Raw genomic sequence first — 23,116 nt, forward strand, 5'->3', positions numbered from 1 at the left:
GTATTTCCAAGGATTAAAAATATCTCTAAGTTTTTGAAGATTTCTAAAGATTTTAGGATATTTTAAAAGATTCCATTGATTGAAAAAAAAGAAAATATTTTTTTATAAATATTATTTATTTATTAAAAATAAGATTTTCAAAAATTATTATTTGAATTTAAAATAATAATTGAAAAAAATATATTTTTTAATCAAAACACTTTAAATTATTATTATTATTCTAAATTTAAACAATAATTTTAGAAACTTTGAACATCACAAACCATTTTTTTTCTCTTGATTATTTAAATATTTTAGTTTCAATCAATAAATAATATTTTTAAAATTTTTAATTGTTTATATTCGACAATTTTATAATTCTAACATTTTATTGTTCGGGAATATTGTGTCGTCCCTTTTAAAAATTTTAGAATATTTTAGAAGATTCCTTTAATTAAATATAGAATTATTAAATAGTTTTCTTACAAAAATTCCATTTAATGTTTAAAGATTCCAAAATTATTGTTTGAATTTAAAATTAAAATTACTGAAAAAAAATTTTCATCCAGAAATATATATTTTTTTCAATTATTGTTATTCCAAATACACACCATAATTTTATATACTTCAAACATTAAAAATTTATCATATATTCTATAATAAGTATTATTTATTTATTAAAAATACAGTAATCTGATATTTATATAAAGAAAATTATATTTAATCTTTCAAGTTTCTAAAATTATTGCTTGAATTTAAAATAACAAAAATCGAAAAAAAAATATATTTCTGGACGAAATTTTTTTCAATTATTGTTATTAAAAATTTAAACAATAATTTTAGAAACTCGAAACATTAAAAATAATTGTTATATAAAAATATTTTATTATTGTATTTTTAAGCAATAACTAATATTTATAATAGCATTTTTGTAATTTTTTTAATTCTAGAATGTTATATTTTCTTTAATATCAATTTTCTGTAAAAAAAAGTGCGCATTTATAACCAAATATTTCAATTTTCAAATAAAAATATTATTGTTTCACCAAAAAGACGAATTTTTAACAAAATTGTTAAATTTCAAAAACTAAAAAAAAATCAACAAAAAATTTAGATTTTTCAAGAAAAAAGAAGATTTATTTCATACTAAATAGTTATTTTCAAGAAAATAATTTTGTTTTTAAACAAATAGTTAAATTTCGGACAGAGAGATGAATTTTATACGAATAAAATTAATTTTCTGTTTGAAAACACAAATTTTTAACCAAATAGTTGAATCTTAAATCGAAAAAATTAATTTTTAAGAAAAAGTTTAAATTTTCATTCAAAAATTGTTGAATTTTTAAACTAATTAAACAAATTATCGACAAAACACTTGAAATGTTAACAAAATTATTTGAATTTTCAATCAAAAGTATGAATTTTCAACAAAAAAAGGGAATTTTTGACTAAATTTTTTCATTTTCAAACAAAAATATTAATGCTGCACCAAAAAAAAAAATACATATTTCTTGAAGAAATTTTTTTCAATTATTGTTATTTAAAATTTAAACAATAATTTTAGAATCTTTTAACATTAAAATAATTAATTTTTTTATAAAAATATTTGATTATTGCAATTTTAATAAATAAATTCTATTTAAAAAAAAGACAATATTTTTAATGTTTAAAGTTTCTAAAAGAATTTTTTAATTTAAAATAAAAATAATTGAAAAAATATAGGTCTGGATGAAAATTTTTTCAATTATTTTTATTTAAAAGTTAAACAACAATTTCAGAAACTTTAAACATTACAATTTTTTAAAAATATTTTATTATTGTATTTTTAATCAATAAATAATATTTATATCCCAATTTTTGTACATGTTTAAATTCTGGAATTTTATAGTTCGAATATTTTATTATTCGGGCATTTTCCAGTTCGGGAATTTTTCCATTCAGGAATTTTACAGTTGCAGGATTTTATTTGTCGCGATTTTTTCAGTCGTCCCTTTTAAAAATTTTAGGACATTTTAAAAGATTCCAAAAAATTTAGATAAAATTCATAAAATTGCATAGGTTTTTATTTTTTATGAATATAATTTTTTTTTTACTGAAAATATTTCGAAAAATTACGTAACAACGGCCAAACGGGGAGGGGGGGGGGAGAAGCTACTTTGTTGTTAATTTTTACATAGGGAAATTATTATAATTTCAATTAAAGAAACAATTTCTACTGAATGAACACTTTATTTATTTCATTAAAAAACTGAATTTATTATTAAAAAATCGTAAAAAAGGGGCAAAAATGTGTTACCCAATTTACGGATGGCCCCTTACTATACGTACTTTATTTAAATGATTTATAATACATACATGCTACGGCGTTTCAAAGCAGCTCGCCGACCAGAATATCCAAAAGTAGTATAGCTATTGTGGCTTTTACCGACCGATGATAATTACCGACTGTCGGTAAGTCAGCAGAAAACAGAATTTTTCTCGGTCGATAAGTGCCTTCTCGCTATACTACTGCCAAAGTTTTCCACTTTGGACTCATCTCTCTAAATTATTCTTTCCTTTTTTCATATATATAAAAAAAATCCTATTTGGCGGAATTTCTAAATGTAAACTAACTCTTGATTGGTTTTTCAAGAGAGAGAGAGAGAAAAAAACTAAACTTTTAAGTTTAATTAACGATATAAAATTAAATTAGAAACATACGATATAAAAAGGTCGACAACAAACACAAGAGTAAAAATTAAGATTAGAGAAAAAAAATGACCGCCAGATAATGTCGGTAAGCTACATTGGAGGCAAAGCGGTGTTTACGCGTAAGGGTGCGTTCACATGCCAGCTTGCTCTTTTTACGTTAAATAAGTTACCTTTTTACGAACAAAGGAAACGATACGAGAGAGGTATAAAATTTCACATTTGCAAATATTTTGGCGCATATTTTTCTCCCCCCCCCCCCACCTATTTTTATTATAGTTTTAATACTGGCGGCGAGATCGCCACCAACTCGGAACTACTGGGTGGCAAATTTGAGCTTCCATTAAAATATGGAAGGAAAACTGCTTTTTTTACGGAAAAATAATAATAAAAGTTGAAATAAATACTAAATTCAATTAAACACGCTTTAAAATCCTAACATTCCAAGTAAAAATGTTGTATATATTTTTTTTATAATTATTGTTAATTTAAATTCAAGAAATAATTTTAGAAACGTCAAAAACCTTTTTTTTTAATTGTTATTTTAAATTTAAACAATAATTTTAGAAACTTCAATCTAAAAAACGAAATTTTAAGAAAATGGTTCAAACTTTTCACCGAGCAGTTGAATTTTGAACCTGATAGTTAAATTTTAATCTAAAAAGATGAATTTTCAAACAAAATTATTAAGGTTCTACCAAAAAGGGCGAATTTTTGCAAACAAAATTGTTGTATTTTTAAACCAATACAATGAATTATAGACAAAAAAATTGAATTTTTCACATAATTAGTTGAATTTCCAATAAAAAATATGAATTTTCACTGAAAAAAAGTGAATTTTGAACAAAATTGTTGAATTTTCTACCATAAATATTATCGTTTTACCAAAAGATTAAGAATTTTTAACTAAATAAATTAAGTTTTAACAAAATTGCTGAATTTTGAAGACAAAAAGAAAAATGATCAATAAAATATTTATATCTAAAAAAAAAAATAGATTAATTTTGTACTAAATAGTTCAAAATCAATCTTTTTTTTTTAAATACTTCAATTTTCAACAAAGAGATGAATTTTATACGAAAAAAATTAATTTTCTGTTTGAAAAGATGATTTTTCAACCAAAGAGATGAATCTTCAATTGAGAAAATTAATTTAAAAAAAAAAAGTTTAAATTTGCATCCAAAAAGATGAATTTCCAAACAAAGATATGAATGTTTCATCAAAATTGTTAAATATGGAAACTAAAATATAAATTAGTGACAAAAACATTTTAATTTTTCAATTAAAAAAAATTCATTTTATACTAAATAGTAAAATTTTTAAATAAATAATCGAGTTTCTAAACAAATAGTTAAATGTTTATCTAAAAATAAGAATTTTCAACCAAATTCTTGAACTTTAAAGCTAAATAGACGAATTATTGAGAAAAGATTTAGGTTTTTCACCAAATTAATAGTTGAATTTTAAGCAAAAAATAGGAGTTTTCAATAAATAAGTAAATTTTTAATAAAATTTTGGAATTTTCAAATAAAATTTTTTTATTTTTTTAACAAAAAGACGAATTTTCAACCAAAGGGATGACTCTTTAATCAAACATCTTAATATTAATATTAATGTATTACCAAAGAAATGAAATTTTAATGAAATAGATAAACTTTCATCAAAATTGTTGAATTTGAAAACTAAAATAAAAATTAGTGACAAAACATTAGAATTTAAAAAAAACAAGATAAATTTTATACTAAATATCAATTTGTTTAAATAAGTAATCAAGTTTCTAGACAAATATTCAAATTTTATCCAAAAATAAGAATTAAAAAAAAAAGTTAATTTTCAACTCAATTTTTGAACTTCAAAACAAAAAAGACGAAATTTTCGATAAAAGATTTGAGTTTATCTCCAAATTAGTTTGAAATTTTCAAATACAAAAATTTTTTTTAACAAAAAAGACCAATTTTTAACAAAATAAATGAACTTTCAACAAACTCGTTGATTTTTGGACCTTAAAAGACAAAATATCGACAAAAAATTTGGATTAAAAAAAGGGAAGATTAATTTTATACTAAATAGTTAAGTTAACAAATAAATAATTTAGATTTTAAACAAATAGTTAAATTTTCAACCAAAAATATGAATGTTTAACAAAAAAGAAAAAAGTTGAACTTTTAATCCAATTTTTAATTTTCAAAAAAAAAAATTTTTTTATTAGAAAAGAAAAATTTGTAACAAAATAAATTAATTTTTAACAAAATTGTTGAATTTTGAAGACTTAAAGTCAAATCATTTTTCTATTTTCGATTTTTATATTTCTTGTAAACTTTTATATACAACTTTTTTATACAAAATTCATCTTTTTTCCTTGAAAATCCATCTTTTTTTATTTGAAAATTTAATGATTTTCTTTAAAATTCGTTTCTTTTTGGTAAAAAATTAATTTTTTAATCTAAAAATTTAACTATTCGACTTTTGGTAACATTTCTTTTAAATAAGCATAAAAAAACGTGTTGTTTTAAAGTTTTTGCCTTCAACAGACAGTTTTATATTTATAAAATTAAAAACTACGACAGATAAACTAACAAGTATATAAAATATTAACTCTTGTCTTCAAATTAACTGACAGATTGACATTATTTTCTGAATAAATAAAAAATTTTATCATTAATTTGCACAAAAAACGCAATTTTCCTTTCATGCAAATTTGAATTTTCGCGGACTTATGGAGTAGGTGGCGCCGCCTAGCAGCTCGTAAGCCTCCCCCTAATTCGCTCGCAGATGGCGCTGTTGTCTCCTACAGAAAAAGAAATATTTATCGAACGGAAGTTTCTATTCAATAAAGAATTTTCTTTTTTTTTTTCTTTCTTTTTCTTCAAATATCTTGCTTTTTATGGAAAGATGATTTGATTTTGAGGGATTAGTGAGAGAGGGAGAGAGAGGAAGAGAAAGAGAAAAAGGATAATTGGCCGAGAGCGGGTGTGAACGACCCTTAAAAAATATCGCCGAGTGGTGAGCCAGGATTTCCTCGAGGCAAACCACCCTATCACAATCGAGCTGCCACCGACGCTCGGCGTCGACGTGTTCAGCGTCGACGAAGCGTCGCAGCATAGTCAGAAGATCATCATCACTCTCTGATCGCGTATCGTGCGATCTGAGAAGTAGCGACTTTTTTTCACTAGATCCCGAGACCGAGACCGAGGCCGACGCACTGCACCAGCACCGATAACCGCACCACAATCTAGCACCTCTACACATTTCAATTGTCATGGCCTATGGAACCTGAAACAGAAATTTAAAAATTTCATCTTAGAAGGTTCTATCTCGAAAGTTGCGCACTGCAGTGCTCTATCTCGGAGAGTTCGGCTTGAAAGGCTCTATTTGGCGAGTGCACACTAAAAGGTTCTTTCTCGGAAAGTCAATTGCAAAATTAATGTAATTTTTCTGAATTACAAATAAATTTGCTTTAATAATTGAAATATTTAAACTATTGCAAATTGAATACAGTTTAAAAAAGGTTCTATTTTGGAGAATGCAGACTGAAAGGTTGTATCTCGGAGAGTTCAGACTGAAAGATTCTATCTCGCAACATTGAATATAATACAACTGTGTGTATAAATAAATATACTAATAAAAGAGATCAGGGGATGTGAATGAAAAAAATTCATATATTAGGTACAAAATTTTGTTCTAAATTTAAACAGTATTTCGATCGAAGGACTTTATAAAAAAATTGAATACAGTTTGAAAGACTCTATTATGGCGAGTGCAAACTGAAAGGTTCTATCTATCTTGGAAAGACAATTGCAAAATTTGTAAAATTTATTTAATTTTTCTAAATTACCAATTAAATTTTTTTTAATAATTAAAATATTTAAGCTATTATAAATAAGGTAAACTACAACTGTGTGTATATCTAAATATTATAATAATATATGAATATTTATAAATTTTTAAAATTATTAAATTTATAAAGTACAAATAAATTTGCTTTAATAACTGAAATATTTTAACTATTGAAAATTGAATACAGTTTAAAAAAGGTTCTATTTTGGAGAATGCAGACTGAAAGGTTGTATCTCGGCGAGTTCAATCTGAAAGGTTCTATTATGGTGAGTGCAAACTGAAAGGTTCTATCTCGGAAAGACAATTGCGAAATTTGTAAAATTTTATTTAATTTTTCTAATTAACAAATCAATTTTCTTTAATAATTAAAATATTTAACCTATTATAAATAAAGTAAAATACAACTGTGTGCATATCTAAATATTATAATATAAATATTCGAATAAAGGTGGTAAGGGGATGTGAATGAAAAAATTTCATATATTAATTCAAAAACTTTGTTATAAAAGTAAACAGTATTTAAATCGAAGTCTGGGAATTTTTATTGTTTATACTATTTAAAATTTAGAAATAAATCAGAAATATAAATGAAGTTTCTTTATAAATTTTGAAATTAGTAGCTGGTTTGTATAGGACTTTTTAAAAATCAAAATATATGAAATTATATTTTTTTCAAATTACAAATAAATTTTATTTAGTAATTTAAATATTTAAACTATTGAAAATTGAATACAGTTTGAAAAGCTCTATTATGGTGGGTGCAAACTAAATGGTTCTATCAAGCGAAATCAATTACAAAATTGATACAATTTTATTTAATTTTCTCGAAATACAAATAAATTTACTTTGATAACTGAAATATTTTAACTATTGAAAATGGAATAGGGTTTAGAAAAGGTTCTATTTTGGAGAATGCAGACTGAAAGGTTGTATCTCGGAGAGTTCAATCTGAAAGGTTCTATTATGGTGAGTGCAAACTGAAAGATTCTATCTCGGAAAGTCAATTGCAAAATTTATAAAATTTTATTTAATTTTTCTAATTGGCAAATAAATTTACTTTATCAATTAAAATATTTAAGATAATGGAAATTATATAAAATACAAATGTGTGTATATAGAAATAAATCAAAAATATAAATTAAATTTATTTACAAATTTAAAAATTCATAGCTGATTTGTTCAGGACTTTTTAAAAATCAAAATATTCAAATTATATTTTTTCAAATTACAAATAAATTTGGTTTAATAATTTAAATATTTAAACTATTGAAAACTGAATACAGTTTGAAAGGTCATATTTTGGAAAGTGCAGACTGAAAGGTTCTGTTTCGAAGAGTTAAATTTGAAGGACTCTATTTTGTATAGTGACGACTAAATGGTTCTATCTCAGAAAATCAATTGCAAAATTGATAAAATTTTATTTTTTCAAATTACAAATAAATTTGCTTTAATAAGTAAAATATTTTAACCACTGAAAATTGAATATAGTTTAAAAAAGATTCTATTTTGGGAAATTCAGACTGAAAGGTTGTATCTCGGATTCAATCTGAAAGGTTCTATATCAGAAAGTCAAAAATTTAATTTAATTTAATTTGTCTAAATTACAAATAAATGTTTTTTAGTACTTAAAATATTTAAGATATTGGAAATTAAGTAAAATACTACGATTTTTTATTGTTTATATTATTTAAAATTTAGAAATAAATCAAAACTATAAATTAAGTTTCTTTATAAATTTTGCTTAATAGTTAAAATATTTTAACTATTTAAAATTAAATACAATTTGAAAGGTCATATTTTGGAGAGTGCAGGCTGAAAGGTTTTATTTCGGAGAGTTGAATTTGAAAGACTATATTTTGTAAAGTGCAGACTAAAAGGTTCTATCTCAGAAAATAAATTGTAAAATTGATAAAACTTTATTTTCTCAAATTACAAACAAATTTTGTTTATTAATTAAAATATTTAAACCACTAAGAATTGAAAATAATAGAAATGTCTGTATATATAAATATTCGCATAAAGGAGGTAAAGGAATGTGTATAGCAGAAATTCATAAATAAATTAAAAACATTTGTTTTAAATTTAGACAGTATTTCAATCGAAGCCTATTCACTTTTATTGTTTATATTACTTTAAATTTTTAAATATAAATTGAATTTTTCATAAATTTTTAAATTAATAGTAGATTTGCTCAGGATTTTTTAAAAACGTAAATTGATAAAAATTTTATTTTTAGAAATCACAAAAAAAAATTTATTTAATAATTGAAATATTTAAATTATTGAGAATTGAATACAGCTTGAACGGTTCTATTTTATAGAGTTGAATTTGGAAGGCTCTATTTTAGAGAGTGCAGACTAGAAAGTTCTATCTCGGAAAATCAATTGCAAAGTTGATAAAACTTTATTTTCTCAAATTACAAATAAATTTTGTTTAATAATGAAAATATTTATGCAAACAAAAACTATTAGCTTTTTGCGTATATTATTTAAAATTTTTAAATAAATGAAAAATAGAAAATTAAATTTTTTATCAGTTTCAAAATTAATTGTTAATTTGCCAGGATTTTTTAAAGACAGCAATAAAAATTCATAAAATTTTATTTTATTTTTTCAAATAACAAATTTACTTCGTTTATTAATTGAAACATATTTTATTTGGTCAGTGCAAATTGAAAGGTTCTATCTCGGCGAATCAATTTAAAAAGGTTCTATCTTGGAGATTACAGTTTGAGAGGCTCTATTTTGAAAAGTGCAGACTGAAAGTTTCTATCTCTGAGAATTTAGTTTAAAAAGCTATGTAAATAAAAGAAATTCGTATATTGATTAAAAAAATTGGCTTTTAATGTAAACGTTATTTGAATTACAGAATATTAATTAATTTTTATTGTCTATGTTATTTTAAACTTTAAAATAGATGAAAAATATAAATAAATTTTTTAATAAATTTTAGAATTAATAAATGATTTACTCGGGATTTTTAACACATTAAAATTGATAACATTTTATTTTATTTTTAAATTAAAAATAAATTTGGTTTAATAATTGAAATATTTAAAGTATTGAAAATTAAATACAGTTTGGAAGGCTCTATTTTGTAGAGTGCAGACTAAAAGGTTTTATCTCTGAAAATCAATTGCAAAATTGATCAAATTTCGAATATTTTATGAAAATTTCGAATAGATTTCACAAAGATTTCAATCATTTTAGAAATATTATTCAGTATTACAAAAAATATATTTGAAATATTTCACAAATATTTCTTATATCTTCGACAAAGATTTCAATTATTTCCCAAAATTTTCAAATATTTTACAAAGATTTCACATATATTATCAAATCTTAAAAATAATTTATAAAGATTTCAGATAGATTTTAAAGATTTCACCGAATTGAATGATTTCTCAAAGATTTCAACAATTTTACAAATATTTCAAATATTTGACAAAGATTTCACATATATTATCAAATTTTTTAAAATATTTTGCAAATATTCAACAATTTTTTTAAATAATTGATAAAGATTTAAATGATTTTCCAAAGATTTCGGATAGATTTAAATGATTTCACAAATATTTTAAATATTTCGCAAATATTTCACAGAATGGAAAGATTTCTCAAAGTTTTCAACAATTTTACAAATATTTCAAATATTCGACAAAGATTTCACATATATTATCAAATTTGTGAAATATTTTTAAAATATTTCACAATTTTTACAAATAATTGATAAAGATTTCAATGATTTTCCAAAGATTTCGAATAGATTTTAAAAATTTCACAAATATTTGAAATATTTCGCAAATATTTCACAGAGTTGAATGATTTCTCAAACATTTCAACAATTTTACAAAAATTTCACATATATTATCAAATTTTAAAAATAATTGATAAAGATTTCAATGACTTTCCAAAGATTTCGGATATATTTTTAAGATTTCACAAATATTATCGAATATTTGTAAAAAAATTTTGAAGATTTCGGATAGACTCAAAAGATTTCACAGAATTGAATGATTTCTCAAAAATTTCAACAATTTTACAAAAATTTCAAATATTTTATAAAGATTTCACATATATTATCAAATTTTTAAAATATTTCACCAATTTTTAAAATAATTTATAAAGATTCCAATGATTTTCGAAAGATTTCAGATAGATTTGAAAGATTTCACAAATATTATCAAATATTTAAAAGATTTCGGGCCAGATTTGCAAGATTTCATAAAGATTTCAATCATGTGTACAAATATTACCAAAATTTTTTTTTTTAATTCAAAGATTTCTTCGAAAAGATTGTAATGATTTCCCAAAGATATCAAAAATTTCAAATACTTCGCAAAGATTTTGCATAAATTTAAAAGATCTTCTCAGTGATTTAAAAAGATTTCAGAGAATTTTTCAAATAATTTATAATATTTCAATGATTTCGGATATTAAAAGATTTCACAAACTTCAATGATTTCTCAAATATTTCAAAAATTTCCAAAAATATTTTTTAAAAACTTGAAATATTCGACAAAGATTTTTATGATTTCCCAAAAATTTTACAAAGATTTCAAATGTATGACCTAGATTTCGGGCTAGATTTACAAGATTTCAATTATTTTTACAGATATTACCAAATATTTTAAAAATTTCAGAAAGATTTTCGATATATTTAAAAGAAGATTTTACAAAAACATTAATGATTTCCCAAAGATTTCAATTAATAAATATTAGAAAATATTTCAAAAATATTAAAAATGTTTCAAAAAGATTAGAATGATTTCCCAAAGATTAAAAAAGTGTCACAAAGATTTCGGATACGGATAAATATGAATTTCACAAAAATTTCAATGATTTTTCAAAGATTTAACCAGGATTTCAATCATTTTCATAAATGTTACCAAATATTTCAAAAATATCGCAATGATTTAGGAAAGATAAAAAATATTCCGCAAATGTTTTCAATAGTTTTAAAAGATTTCACAAAGACTTCAATGATTTCGCAAATATTTCAAAAATATACCAAATACTTCAAAAATATTTTCAAAGGATTTCCAAAAGATTACGAGCTAGATTTAGCAAATTTCACAAAGATTTCGATGATTTTTCAAATATTTCACAAAGATTTCGTCATTTTTACAAATATTACTCAATATATCAAAAAATTTCAAATATTTCGTAAAGAATTCAGAAAGATTTCACAATGATTGAGAATGATTTCCCAAAAATTAAAAATATTTCACAAAGATATTTGGGTAGTTTAAAAAGATTTCGCAAATTCCAACAACAAAAAATTTAATAATTTATAAAGATTTCAATGATTTTCCAAAGATTTAAAACATTTCAAAAATATTATTAAATATATATATATATATATAAAATATTTCTGAAAGATTACACAAAAATTAGAATGATTTTTCAAATATTTAACAAGGATTTAAATAATTTTTACAAATAATACCAAATATTTTTAAAAGTATTTCGCAAAAATTTCTAAAGATTTCAGAAAGACTTCAAATATTTCGGTTTTCAATGATTTCGTAAAGATTTTGAATATTTGGTAAAGGTTTGGTGCTAGATTTACAAGATTTCAGAAAGATTTCAATGATTTTCCAAAGATTTCATAAAATATTTAAATCGTTTTTACAAATATTACCAAATATTTAATAAATATTTGAAATATTTAAAAACGATTTCGGATAGATTAAAAATATTTCAATAATTTTTTAAACGTTTTTAAAATTATTTCAAAGATTTCAGAAAGCTTTCCCAAAGATTTCAAATATTTCGCAAAGATATTAAAAAGTTAAAATTTTTTTTACAAATTTCATACAATTTTTGAACAAATTTTTACGGATTTTAATGATTTCCTAACAATTTAAATGATTTTCAAAGATTTCAATAATTTCAAAAATATTATCAAATATTTATAAAATATCTGAAATATTTTGCAACGATTTCGGTCTAGATTTTTAAACAAATTTTACAAATATTTTCAATATTGTACAACGATTTCAGTGATTTTCTATAGATTTCCCAAAGATTTCAAATATTTTGCAACGATATCGGATAGTTTACATTTTTTTTACAAATTTCATAAAATTTTTAAAATAATTTATAAAGATTTCAATGATTTTCTAAATATGTCAATAATTCCAAAAATATTATCAAATATTTTAGAAATATTTCGAATATTTTGCAAACATTTCAAAAAGATTTCACAAAGGCATCCATATTTTCGCAAAGATTTCAATAATTTCAAAAATATTTTAAAAATTATTACAAAGATTTCCAAAGATTTCAAATATTTTGCAAGGACTTCTACAATTTCACAAATTTTATCAAATAATTTAAAAATATTATCCATATTTTACAACGGTTTGAATGATTTTCTAAAGATTTTCCAAATTTTTCGTAAACATATTAGATAGTTTAAAAAGATTTTACAAATTTCATAAAATTTTTTAAATTATTTATAAAGACTTCAATAATTTTCCAAATTTTTCAATCATTTCAAAAATATTATCAAATATTTCTTAAAGATTACCAAAAGATTAGAATGATTTTTCAAAGAATTTCAAAATTTCAAAAATGTTTTAAAAATTATTTCCAAAGATTTCAGAAAGCTTTCCCAAATATTTCGAGTATTTTGCAAAAATTTAAACAATTTCACAAATATTATCAAATAATTAAAAAATATGTTATATATTTTACAACGACTTTATTGATTTTCTAAAGATTTCCCAAAGATATCGAATAGTTAAAATTTTTTAGAAGTTTCATACAATTTTTAAAATAATTTATAAGGATTTCAATGATTTTACCAAAATTTCAATAATTCCAAAAATATTATCAAATATTTATAGAATATCTGAAACATTTTTCAAAAATACAAATGATTTTCCAAAGATTTCACAAATATTTAACTCATTTTTACAAATATTAACGAATATTATCAAAAATTTTTTAATGTTTTCAATATTTTACATCGATTTCAATGATTTTCTAAAGATTTCACAAAGATTTCGAATATTTCGCAAAGATATTGGATTAATTTAAAAAGATTTGACAAATTTCTTACAATTATTAAATTAATTTGTAAGGATTTCAATGATTTCCCAAATATTTCAATAATTTCAAAAATAATATAAAATATTAATAAAATATCTGAAATATTTTGCAATGATTTCGAGCAAGATTTACGAGATTTCACACAGATTTAAAAACATTTTTACAAATTTTAACGAATATTTTGCACGCATTTCGAAAAGGTTTCACAAAAATTTCAATAATTTCATAAATGTTTTAACAATTATTTCAAAGATTTCAGATAGCTTTCCCAAATATTTCAAAAATTTCATACAATTTTAAAAATAATTTATATAGATTGTAATGATTTCCCAAATATTTCAATGATTTTACAAATATTTCAATAATTCCAAAATTCTTATCAAATATTTATAAAATATCTGAAATAATTTGCAAAGATACAAATGATTTTCCAAAGATTTCACAAATATTTAAATCATTTTTACAAATATTAACGAATATTTTAGAAATATTTTGACTATTTTGAAAACATTTCAAAAAGATTTCAAAAAGGCATCCATGATTTCACATAGATTTCAATAATTTCATAAATATTATCAAATAGTTTAAAAATATTTTCAATATTTTACAACGATTTCAATGAATTTCCAAATATTTCCATAATTCTACAAATATTATGAAATATTTATAAAATATCTGAAATATTTGAGAAAGATTTCGGACTAAATTTACATGCTTTCACAAAGATTTCAGAAATATTTAAATGATTTATACAAATATTAAGGAATATTTTAGAAATATTTCAAATTTTTTGCAAACGTATCAAAAAGATTTCACAAATTTATCCATGATTTCACAAAGATTTCAATAATTTCAAAAATGTTTTAAAAATTATTTAAAAGATTTCTATGATTTCAAATATTTCGCAAAGATTTTATAAAGATTTCACAAAATTCATTATTTTTTAAAATAATTTATAAAGACTTCAATGTTTTTTCAAATATTTAAATAATTTCAAAAATATTATCAAATAGTTATAAAATATCTGAAATATTTTTCAAACATTTCGGGCTAGATTAAAAAAATTTCACACAGATTTTAATGATTTTTAAAAAGATTTCACAAAATTTAAAAACATTTTTACAAATATTAACGAATATTTTAGACATATTTCAAATATTTTTCAAACATTTCAAAAAGATTTCACAAAGGCATCCATGATTTCACAAAGATTTCAATAATTTCAAAATTAAAAAAAAAATATTTCAAACTTTTCCAAAGATTTCAACAATTTCATAAATATTGTCAAATAATTAAAAAATATTTTCAATATTTTACAAAGAAATTTTCTAAAGATTGCACAAAGATTTCAAATATTTCGCAAAGATATCGGACAGTTTAAATAGATTCCATAACTGTCATACAATTTTTTAAAATAATTTATGAAGATTTAAATGTTTTTCCGAATATTTCAATAATTCCCAAAATATTATCAAATATTGGATTTACAAGATTTCACACAGATTTGAATGATTTTTTAAAGATTTTACAAAGATTAAACAAATTTTTTTTAAATATTACCAAATATTTGAGAAATATTTCAAATATTTTGCAAACATTTCAAAAAGTTTTCACAAAGATTTCAATAATTTTAAGAAAAATTCAAAAATGATTTCCAAAGATTTCAACAATTTCACAAATATTATCAAATAATTTTAAAATGTTTTTAATATTTTACATTGATTTCAATGGTCTTCTAAAGATTTCAAATATTTCGCAAAGATATTGGAATAATTTCAAAAGATTTTACAAATTTTATACAAATTTTAAAATAATTTATAAGGATTTCAATTATTTCCCAAATATTTCAATAATTTCAAAAATATTATCAAATATGAATAAATTATCTGAAATATTTTGCAATAATTATGGGCAACATTTCCAAAGATTTCACAAAAGTTTAAAAAAATTTTTACAAATATTAACGAATATTTTAGAAATATTTCAAATATTTTGCAAACATTTCAATAATTTTAGAAATGTTTTAAAAACTATTTCAAAGATTTCCAAAGATTTCAGACAGCTTTCCTAAAGATTTCAAATATTTCGCAAAGATATCGGATAATTTAAAAAGATTTTAAAAATTTCATACAACTTTTAAAATAATTTATAAAGATTTTAATGATATCCCAACGATTTTAATGATTTTTTAAAGATTTCACAAAAGTTTAAAAACATTTTTAGAAATATTAACGAATATTTCAGAAATATTTGAAATATTTTGCAATCATTTCTAAACGATTTCACAAAGGCATCCATGAATTCAAAAATATTTTAAAAATTACTTCAAAGATTTCAGAAAGCCTTCCCAAATATTTCCAATATTTTGCAAGATTTAAACAATTTTACAAATATTATTAAATAATGAAGAAAAATTTTCAATATTTTACAGCGATTTTTCTAAAGATTTCACAAAGATTTCAAATATATCGCAAAGTTATCAGATAGTTTAAAAAGATTTTACAAAATTCATACAACTTTAAAAATAATTTATAAAGATTTCAATGATTTCCTTAAGGTTTCCATGATTTTCCAAATATTTCAATAATTTCCAAAATATTATCAAATATTTATAAAATATTTGAAATATTTCGCAAAATTTTCGGGCTAGATTTACAAGATTTCACAAAGATTTTAATGATTTTTTAAAAAGATTTTACAAAGATTTAAAAACATTTTTACAAATTTTAACGTATATTTTTAGAAATTTATATTTATGTTTAGAAATTATTTCAAAGATTAAAAATATTTCGCAAAGATTTCAACAATTTCACAAATATTATCAAATAATTTAAAAATATTTTCAATATTTCACAACGATTTCAATGATTTTCTAAAGATTTCACAGAAGTAATTATGTTTAAAAATAATTGATAAAAATTTCAATGTTTTTCCCAAGATTTCAATAATTTCGAAAATATGATCAAATATTAATAAAATATCTGAAATATTTCGCAAAGATTTCGGCTAATTTAAAAAAAAATTCAGAAACTTCAATAAATATTTAGGCGCGAAATTTAAATAAAAAACTTCTTTTTTCAAGATTTCACCCGATTTTTAACAGAATAATTTTTTTTTTTCGTGAAAAAATTACCTCGTCAGATGTCGACTTTCTTCGTGAACAGCCATTTCGGAACTCTTGAACTCGTTCAATTCCTTCCTGATGGCCGCTTTGTCTTTTGGCGTCAAACGAGTCCATGGTTTGTCAGCTTTTCTATCGTAATCTTGTGCCTGCGTCACCTCAATATAGTCATTGAACCTGATGATCTAAAATTCAAAAGAAATTCAATAAATTTTCATTCAAATAAAAACTAAAAAATTTACCCAATTCGCAAAATATTACCTTCTTTTCTTTTAGTTCATCCACCGTCGGTCGGAAGCTCAACTTTCTCAAAAGATACCGTTTCTTTTCTTCCTTCTGTTTCTTCTCTTCCGCCGGACTTTGCTCTACAAATATAGTTTTTAATATTAAAAAAAAGTAGTATAGCCAAGGATGTTACCTCTCGTCGACAATTTAGAAATCTTCATTACCGACGGGAGGTAACTAAGCCCTGGACAGAACCTTGCTCGGTCGGTAAGTGGAGCGAGAGCCTCTTTGCTTTACTACTAAAAATTATGATAAATATAAATAAATTACGAAAAGAAATCTCTCAAGATAAAAAGACCTTACTTTTCAAAATATTTCTTTCCTCCAGTTCTTCTTGCGTTGGTCGCATGCTCAGTCGCCTAAAAAGAGAAATAATAATTTTAAATTGGACGTCGAATCCGAAGAAAAATTAATTTTCTGCCGAAAAAGATGAATTTTCAATATTAAAGTATAATTATCAACTAAAAAAGATTAATTTTCTAGCCAAAATGAAATAGTTGAATTTTCAGTTACACAATTAATTTTCAACCGAATACAAAAACAAACAAAAAACGATTTTTCAACAAAGAACATAATTTTTCTAACAAAGAGATGAATTTTCCACTAAAATTAAGAAAAAATTAAGTTTTTCATAGAATTTTTAAGTTGGATACAAAGTAAAATAATTTTCAAATACGTAGACTAATTAAAAAAAAAAACATTTATTTGTAACCAAGTAGTAGAATTTTCTGCCCAAAAATCGACATTTGCAAATAAATACATAAATTTTCCTTCAAAAAGTTAAATTTTTTACAAAGTAGTTCAGCTTTCATCAAAATTGTTAAATTGTCAACCAAAAACTTGAATTTTTAATTAAAAAGGATAAATTTTCAATAAATAAAAAAACTAATTTCAACAAAATAATAAAATTTTCAAAAAAATGATAAATCTTTAACTGGAATAGTTAAATTTGGAGTTACAAAATTAATTTTCAACCGAAAAAAAAACAAATAAATGTTTGACATAGTTCAATTTGCCACTAAAATTATGAATCTTCAACTAGATTGGTTAAGTTTTCATTAAAAAAATAAAATTTCAGTCACAAAACAACGATTCTTCATTTCAACTAAAATTATGTATCTTCAAATGGACTTTTTGAGTTTTCATTAAAAAAGAAATTATCAGCAAAAAAAACAACGATTTTTCAACAAAAAGATATTTTTTTCATCAGAGATAAATTTTCAATTAAAATTAAGAAAACAAAAAAAAGTTTTTCATTAAATTTTTAAATTCGATAGAAAGTAGAATAATTTTCAAATAAATATTTGATTTAAAAATATGAATTTTCAACTAAAAAAGGTAAATTTTAAACCAATAAAAAAATTAATTTCAACAAAAGAATTAAAATTTCTACAAAAATGATCAATCTTCAACTGGAATAGTTGAATTTGGAGTTAAAAAGTAAATTTAAAAAAAATCCAATAGAAAAAAAAACGATTTTTGATTCAAAAAAAGTAGAATTTTCAACCAAAAGGATACTTTTTTTTTTAAATGGTTTTATTTTCAACAAAGTAGATTAATTTTCAACCAAATAGCTAAATTTTGTAAGAAAAAAATTTATTTTAAACAAAAAGAATAATTTTCAATCGAAAAAACCGAATTTTTAGCAACAAAAATTAATTTTCAACCAAAAATGGTATTCTTATATTTTAATCAGAAAAAATTGATTTTTTAGCACACACAAAAAACATTTTTCAATCAAATAGTTAAATTCTTAACCAGAGTTTTTTGATTAAAAATAAAATTTTTTGTTCAAAATTCATTTTTCAGGGTTGAAAATTCGGAACGACTGAAAAATTCCGAATAATAATATTCCGGAATTTAAAAAATTAAAATTATATCATAATTAATTTTTTATTTATAAAAACATCTAACAACATTTTTTTCTTGCAAAATCAAATATTTGAAAAAAATTTACTCTTTTAAAAAAAATTAATAACTTTGAGTAAAAATACAACTGATTTATAGAAAATGTAAAAATAACTAAAAATAACTTCGAGTTAAAAATTTAACTGATTTATAGAAAATCATTTTTTCTCCTAAAAATTCAACAATTTTATGCATATTTTTTTGCTTAACTAAAATTCTTTTTTTACTTGAAAATTCGTCTTTTAGGTTTCAAAATTTATATATATTTTTGTTTTTTTTAGTAGAAATGTAGTCTACTTTGATTAAAAACGCACCTTGAACAAATTTCTTGTGGTTGAAAAATACAACTATTTGATGAAAATCTAATTTTTTGTTCCAGATTAATAAATTCGAGTTAAAAATTTAACTGATTTTTCAAAAATTCATCTTTTTGCTTTCAAAATTAAACAATTTGATGGACATTTTTTTCCTTTTTTTTTAGAAATGTAACTGTTTGATTGAAAATTCGTCTTTTAGGATTAAAAATTAAACGATGTGGTTACATTTTTTAAAAATTTGTAACAAATTTCTTTTCGTTGCAAAAGCTACTACTTGGTGAAAATTTAATTTTTTGTTGAAAATTTACTTTTCCGTTAAAAATTAATAACTTCGTGTGAAAAAATTCAACTTCTGTGTAGAAAATTAATCTTTTCGGCTTTAAAATGTAAGTATTTGTTAAATACATTTTTTCAGGACTAAGAAATCTTTTTTTTCTTTCTTTTAAGTCTAAAATATAATCTTTTTTTTTTAAATTCGCCATTTGATTTCAAAAATGTATCTGTCGATAGAAATTTAATCTGCTTTTATTGAAAATGAAACTGTTTGGTTAAAAATAAACTTTTTTGTTAAAAAATCATGTTCTTGGTTTAAAAAATCAACGGTTTTGTTCAAGTATTTGATGAAAATGTACTTTTTTGTTCAAAATTTATAATTTTCAGTTAAAAATTCAAATGATTTATAAAAAATTCGACTTTTTTGTTGAAAAATCGATCTTTTTTGGTAGAAACTTAATCTTTTTTATAATTAAAAATGCAACTTTTTAGTTAAAAATAAACTTTTTTGTTACAAAATTCATATTTTTGATTTAAAAAATCGAATGTCGTAAAAAATTCGCCTTTTTGGCTTGCAAATTTATAAATTTTAGTAGTAATGTAACCTTTTTTTTTATTTAAAATGTAACTGTTTGGTTGAAAATAAATTTTTTTGTTAGAAATTCATATTTTCGATTCAAAAATTCAACCGTTTCATAGAAAATTGTTCCTTTTAAATAGAAAAATCCATAAATTCGTTCAATTTTCTTTCTTTCCAGATTAACAAATTTCTTCTGGTTGCAAAATTATCTTTTTTTGTAGAAAATTCGTCTTTTGGATTGAAAATTTAATAGTTTGTTTGAATTTTATTTCTTTCTTAAAATTATTTCTGTTGCCAAATCAAATATTTTATGAAAATGTAGTTTTATGTTAAAAAACCGTGTTTTTGGGTTAAAAATCGACTGTGTGGTAGAAAATTAATCTTTTTGGCTTGCAAATTTATCTGTTTTGGTAGAAATTTAACATTTTTTTATTAACAATGTAACTGTTTGGGTAAAATTTTAATTTTTTTGTTAAAAATTCATATTTTCGATTTAAAAATTCAACCGTTTTGTAGAAAATTCGTCTTTTTGGACTGAAAATTCAATCGTTTGGTTGAATTTTATTTATTTCTCAATTTATAACAAATTATTTTGGTTGAAAATCAACTATTTGATGAAAATGTACTTTTTTGTTGAAAAATAATGGTTTTGAGCTAAAAATTCAACTGTCTTGTAGAAAATTAATCTTTTTGGCTTGCAAATTTATCACTTTTGGGAGAAATGTAATCTGTTTTTATTAAAAATGCAACAGTTTAGTTAAAAATAAATTTTTTTGATAAAAATTCATGTTTTCAGGTTAAACATTCTACTGTTTAGCAGGAAAATTATCTTTTTGGATTAAAAATGCAACAATTTGGTGGATAATTATTTTACTTAACTAAAAAATCTTTTTTTTCTTAATTCGTTTTTTTGTTCTCAAAATTGATATTTTTTTGGTAAAAATTTAATTTGATTTTATTAAAAATGCAACTGTTTGATGTAAAATGAACTTTTTCGTTGAAAATTTAACTGTTGTGTAGAAAATTCGGCCTTTTGGATAGAAAAATCAAAAACTTGGTTCATTTCTTTCCTTTCTTGATTAACAAATTTCTTTTGTTTGCAAAATCAACTTTTTTTGTAAAAATTTAATCTGTTTTTATTAAAAATGCAACTGTTTGGTTGAAAAAAAATTTATTGTTAAAAATTCAACCGTTCTTTTAGAAAATTCGGCTTTTTGGATTGTAAATTCAATACTTTGGTTGATTTTTTTTCTTTCTTAATTTCTAACGAATTATTTTGGTTGCAGAATCAACTATTTTACGAAAATGTTGTCTTTTGTTAAAAGTAATGTTTTTGGGCTAAAAATGGAACTGCGTTGTAGAAATTTTTTTTTTTTTGCTTGGAAATTTATCTGTTTTGGTAGAAATTTAATCTTTTTTTATTAAAAGCGGAAATGTTTAGTTAAAAATACACCTTTTTTTGTTAAAAACTCATATTTTAGATTTAAAAATTCAAATATTTTGTAGAAAAATCATACTTTTGGAGGGAAAAAACAACAACTTCGTTCAGTTTTTCTTCTTTCTCAATTTACAAACTTCTTTTGGTTGCAAAATCAACTTTTTGGTAGCAAATTAATCTGTTTTTATTAAAAATGCAACGGTTTTGTAGAAAATTCGTCCTTTTGGATTCAAAATTTAATAGTTTGGATGAATTTAATTTCTTTCTTATTCTGTAAAAAATTATCTTGGTTGCAAAATCAACTTTTTCGTTAAAAATTCATATTTTCGATTTAAAAATTCAACTTTTTTGTAGAAAAATCGTCCTCTTGGATAGAAAATTCAAAAGTTCATTTCTTTTCTTTCTTGATTAACAAATTTCTTTTGATTGCAAAATCACTTTTTTTGTATAAATTTAATCTGTTTTTATTAAAAATGCAACTGTTTAGTTGAAAATAAATTTTGTAGAAAATTCGCCTTTTTGGATTGTAAATTCAATATTTTGGTTGATTTTTTTCTTTGTTAATATCTAACGAATTATTTTAGTTGCAAAATCAAGTATTTGATGAAAATGTCGTCTTTTGTCCAAAATAATATTTTGGGGCTAAAAATTGGGGCAACTGTTTGGTTAAAAATAAATTTTTTTGTTAAAACTTCATATTTTCGATTTGTAGGAAGTACGACTTTTTGAATTGAAAATTCAAATTTGGTTGAATTTTATTTATTTCTTAAAATTATTCAAGTATTTTGTTTGAAAAATCAAGTATTTGATGAAAATTTAGTTTTTTGTTAAAAAATAATGGTCTTCAGTTAAAAATTCAACTGTCTTGTAGAAAATGAATCTTTTTGGCTTGCAAATTTATCTCTTTTGGTAAAAATTTAACTTTAAACAAAATTAAAAATGCAACAGTTTAGTTAAAATAAACTTTTTTGTTAAAAATTCATGTGTTCAGGTTAAAAATTGTATTGTTTTGTAGAAAAAAGATCTTTTTCGATAGAAAAATCAAAACCTTGGTTTTATTTTTTTCTTCCTTGATTAACAAATTTCTTTTTAGTTAAAAATAAACTTTTTTCTTATAAATTCATATTTTCGATTTGAAAATTCAACCATTTTGTAGAAAATTCTTCTTTTTGGATTGAGAATTCAATAGTTTGGTTGAATTTTATTTATTTCTTAATTGGTAACAAATTATTTTAGTTGAAAAATCAACTCTTTAATAAAGATGTAGTTTTTTTGTTAAAAAATAATGTTTTTGGGTTAAAAATTCAACTGTCTGCAAAAAAATTCAACTTTCGGACTCATAAATGAATCTCTTTTGGTAGAAATATAACTTTTTCGATTGCAAATTCAACAATTAGATTCAATTTTTGTAGCTTCTTGATTGAAAAATTTCTTCTGATTACAAAATGAACTTTTTTCTTTAAAATTCATATTTTCAAGATAAGAATTCAACTGTTTTGTAGAATATTCTTTTATTTAATTATTTTTAAATGAAAATTCCATTGAAATTCGAAATCTGGGAAAAAATAAAAACAGGGGAAAAGAAAATAGAGTAATAGACTGTGATCCCTTTCTTGAAAATGCAACAATTTA

General features: G+C 21.7%; 1 protein-coding gene across 6 annotated transcripts in view; it reads right to left on the reverse strand.

Annotated features, from left to right (window-relative positions):
• Window positions 1-5,526: 5,526 nt before the first annotated feature.
• The window catches only part of LOC117168748 (phosphatase and actin regulator 4B), a 326,157-nt gene continuing 308,567 nt past the window's right edge, over window positions 5,527-23,116 (reverse strand). For 4 of the 6 annotated variants that reach the window (XM_033354515.1, XM_033354526.1, XM_033354494.1 and 1 more), the window contains 4 exons: window positions 17,272-17,327; window positions 16,945-17,048; window positions 16,696-16,868; window positions 5,527-5,940 (listed from right to left, as the gene is read on the reverse strand). In XM_033354515.1, the coding sequence (XP_033210406.1) occupies window positions 5,925-5,940; window positions 16,696-16,868; window positions 16,945-17,048; window positions 17,272-17,327 (349 nt within the window). In that variant the 3' untranslated portion in view covers window positions 5,527-5,924. Of the gene's footprint in view, window positions 5,941-16,691; window positions 16,869-16,944; window positions 17,049-17,271; window positions 17,328-23,116 lie in introns of those variants that run through there. The other 2 variants (XM_033354537.1, XM_033354508.1) reach the window with 1 other exon arrangement.

This window comes from Belonocnema kinseyi, chromosome 1 (assembly GCF_010883055.1).
Source record: "Belonocnema kinseyi isolate 2016_QV_RU_SX_M_011 chromosome 1, B_treatae_v1, whole genome shotgun sequence".
Lineage (NCBI taxonomy): Eukaryota > Metazoa > Arthropoda > Insecta > Hymenoptera > Cynipidae > Belonocnema > Belonocnema kinseyi.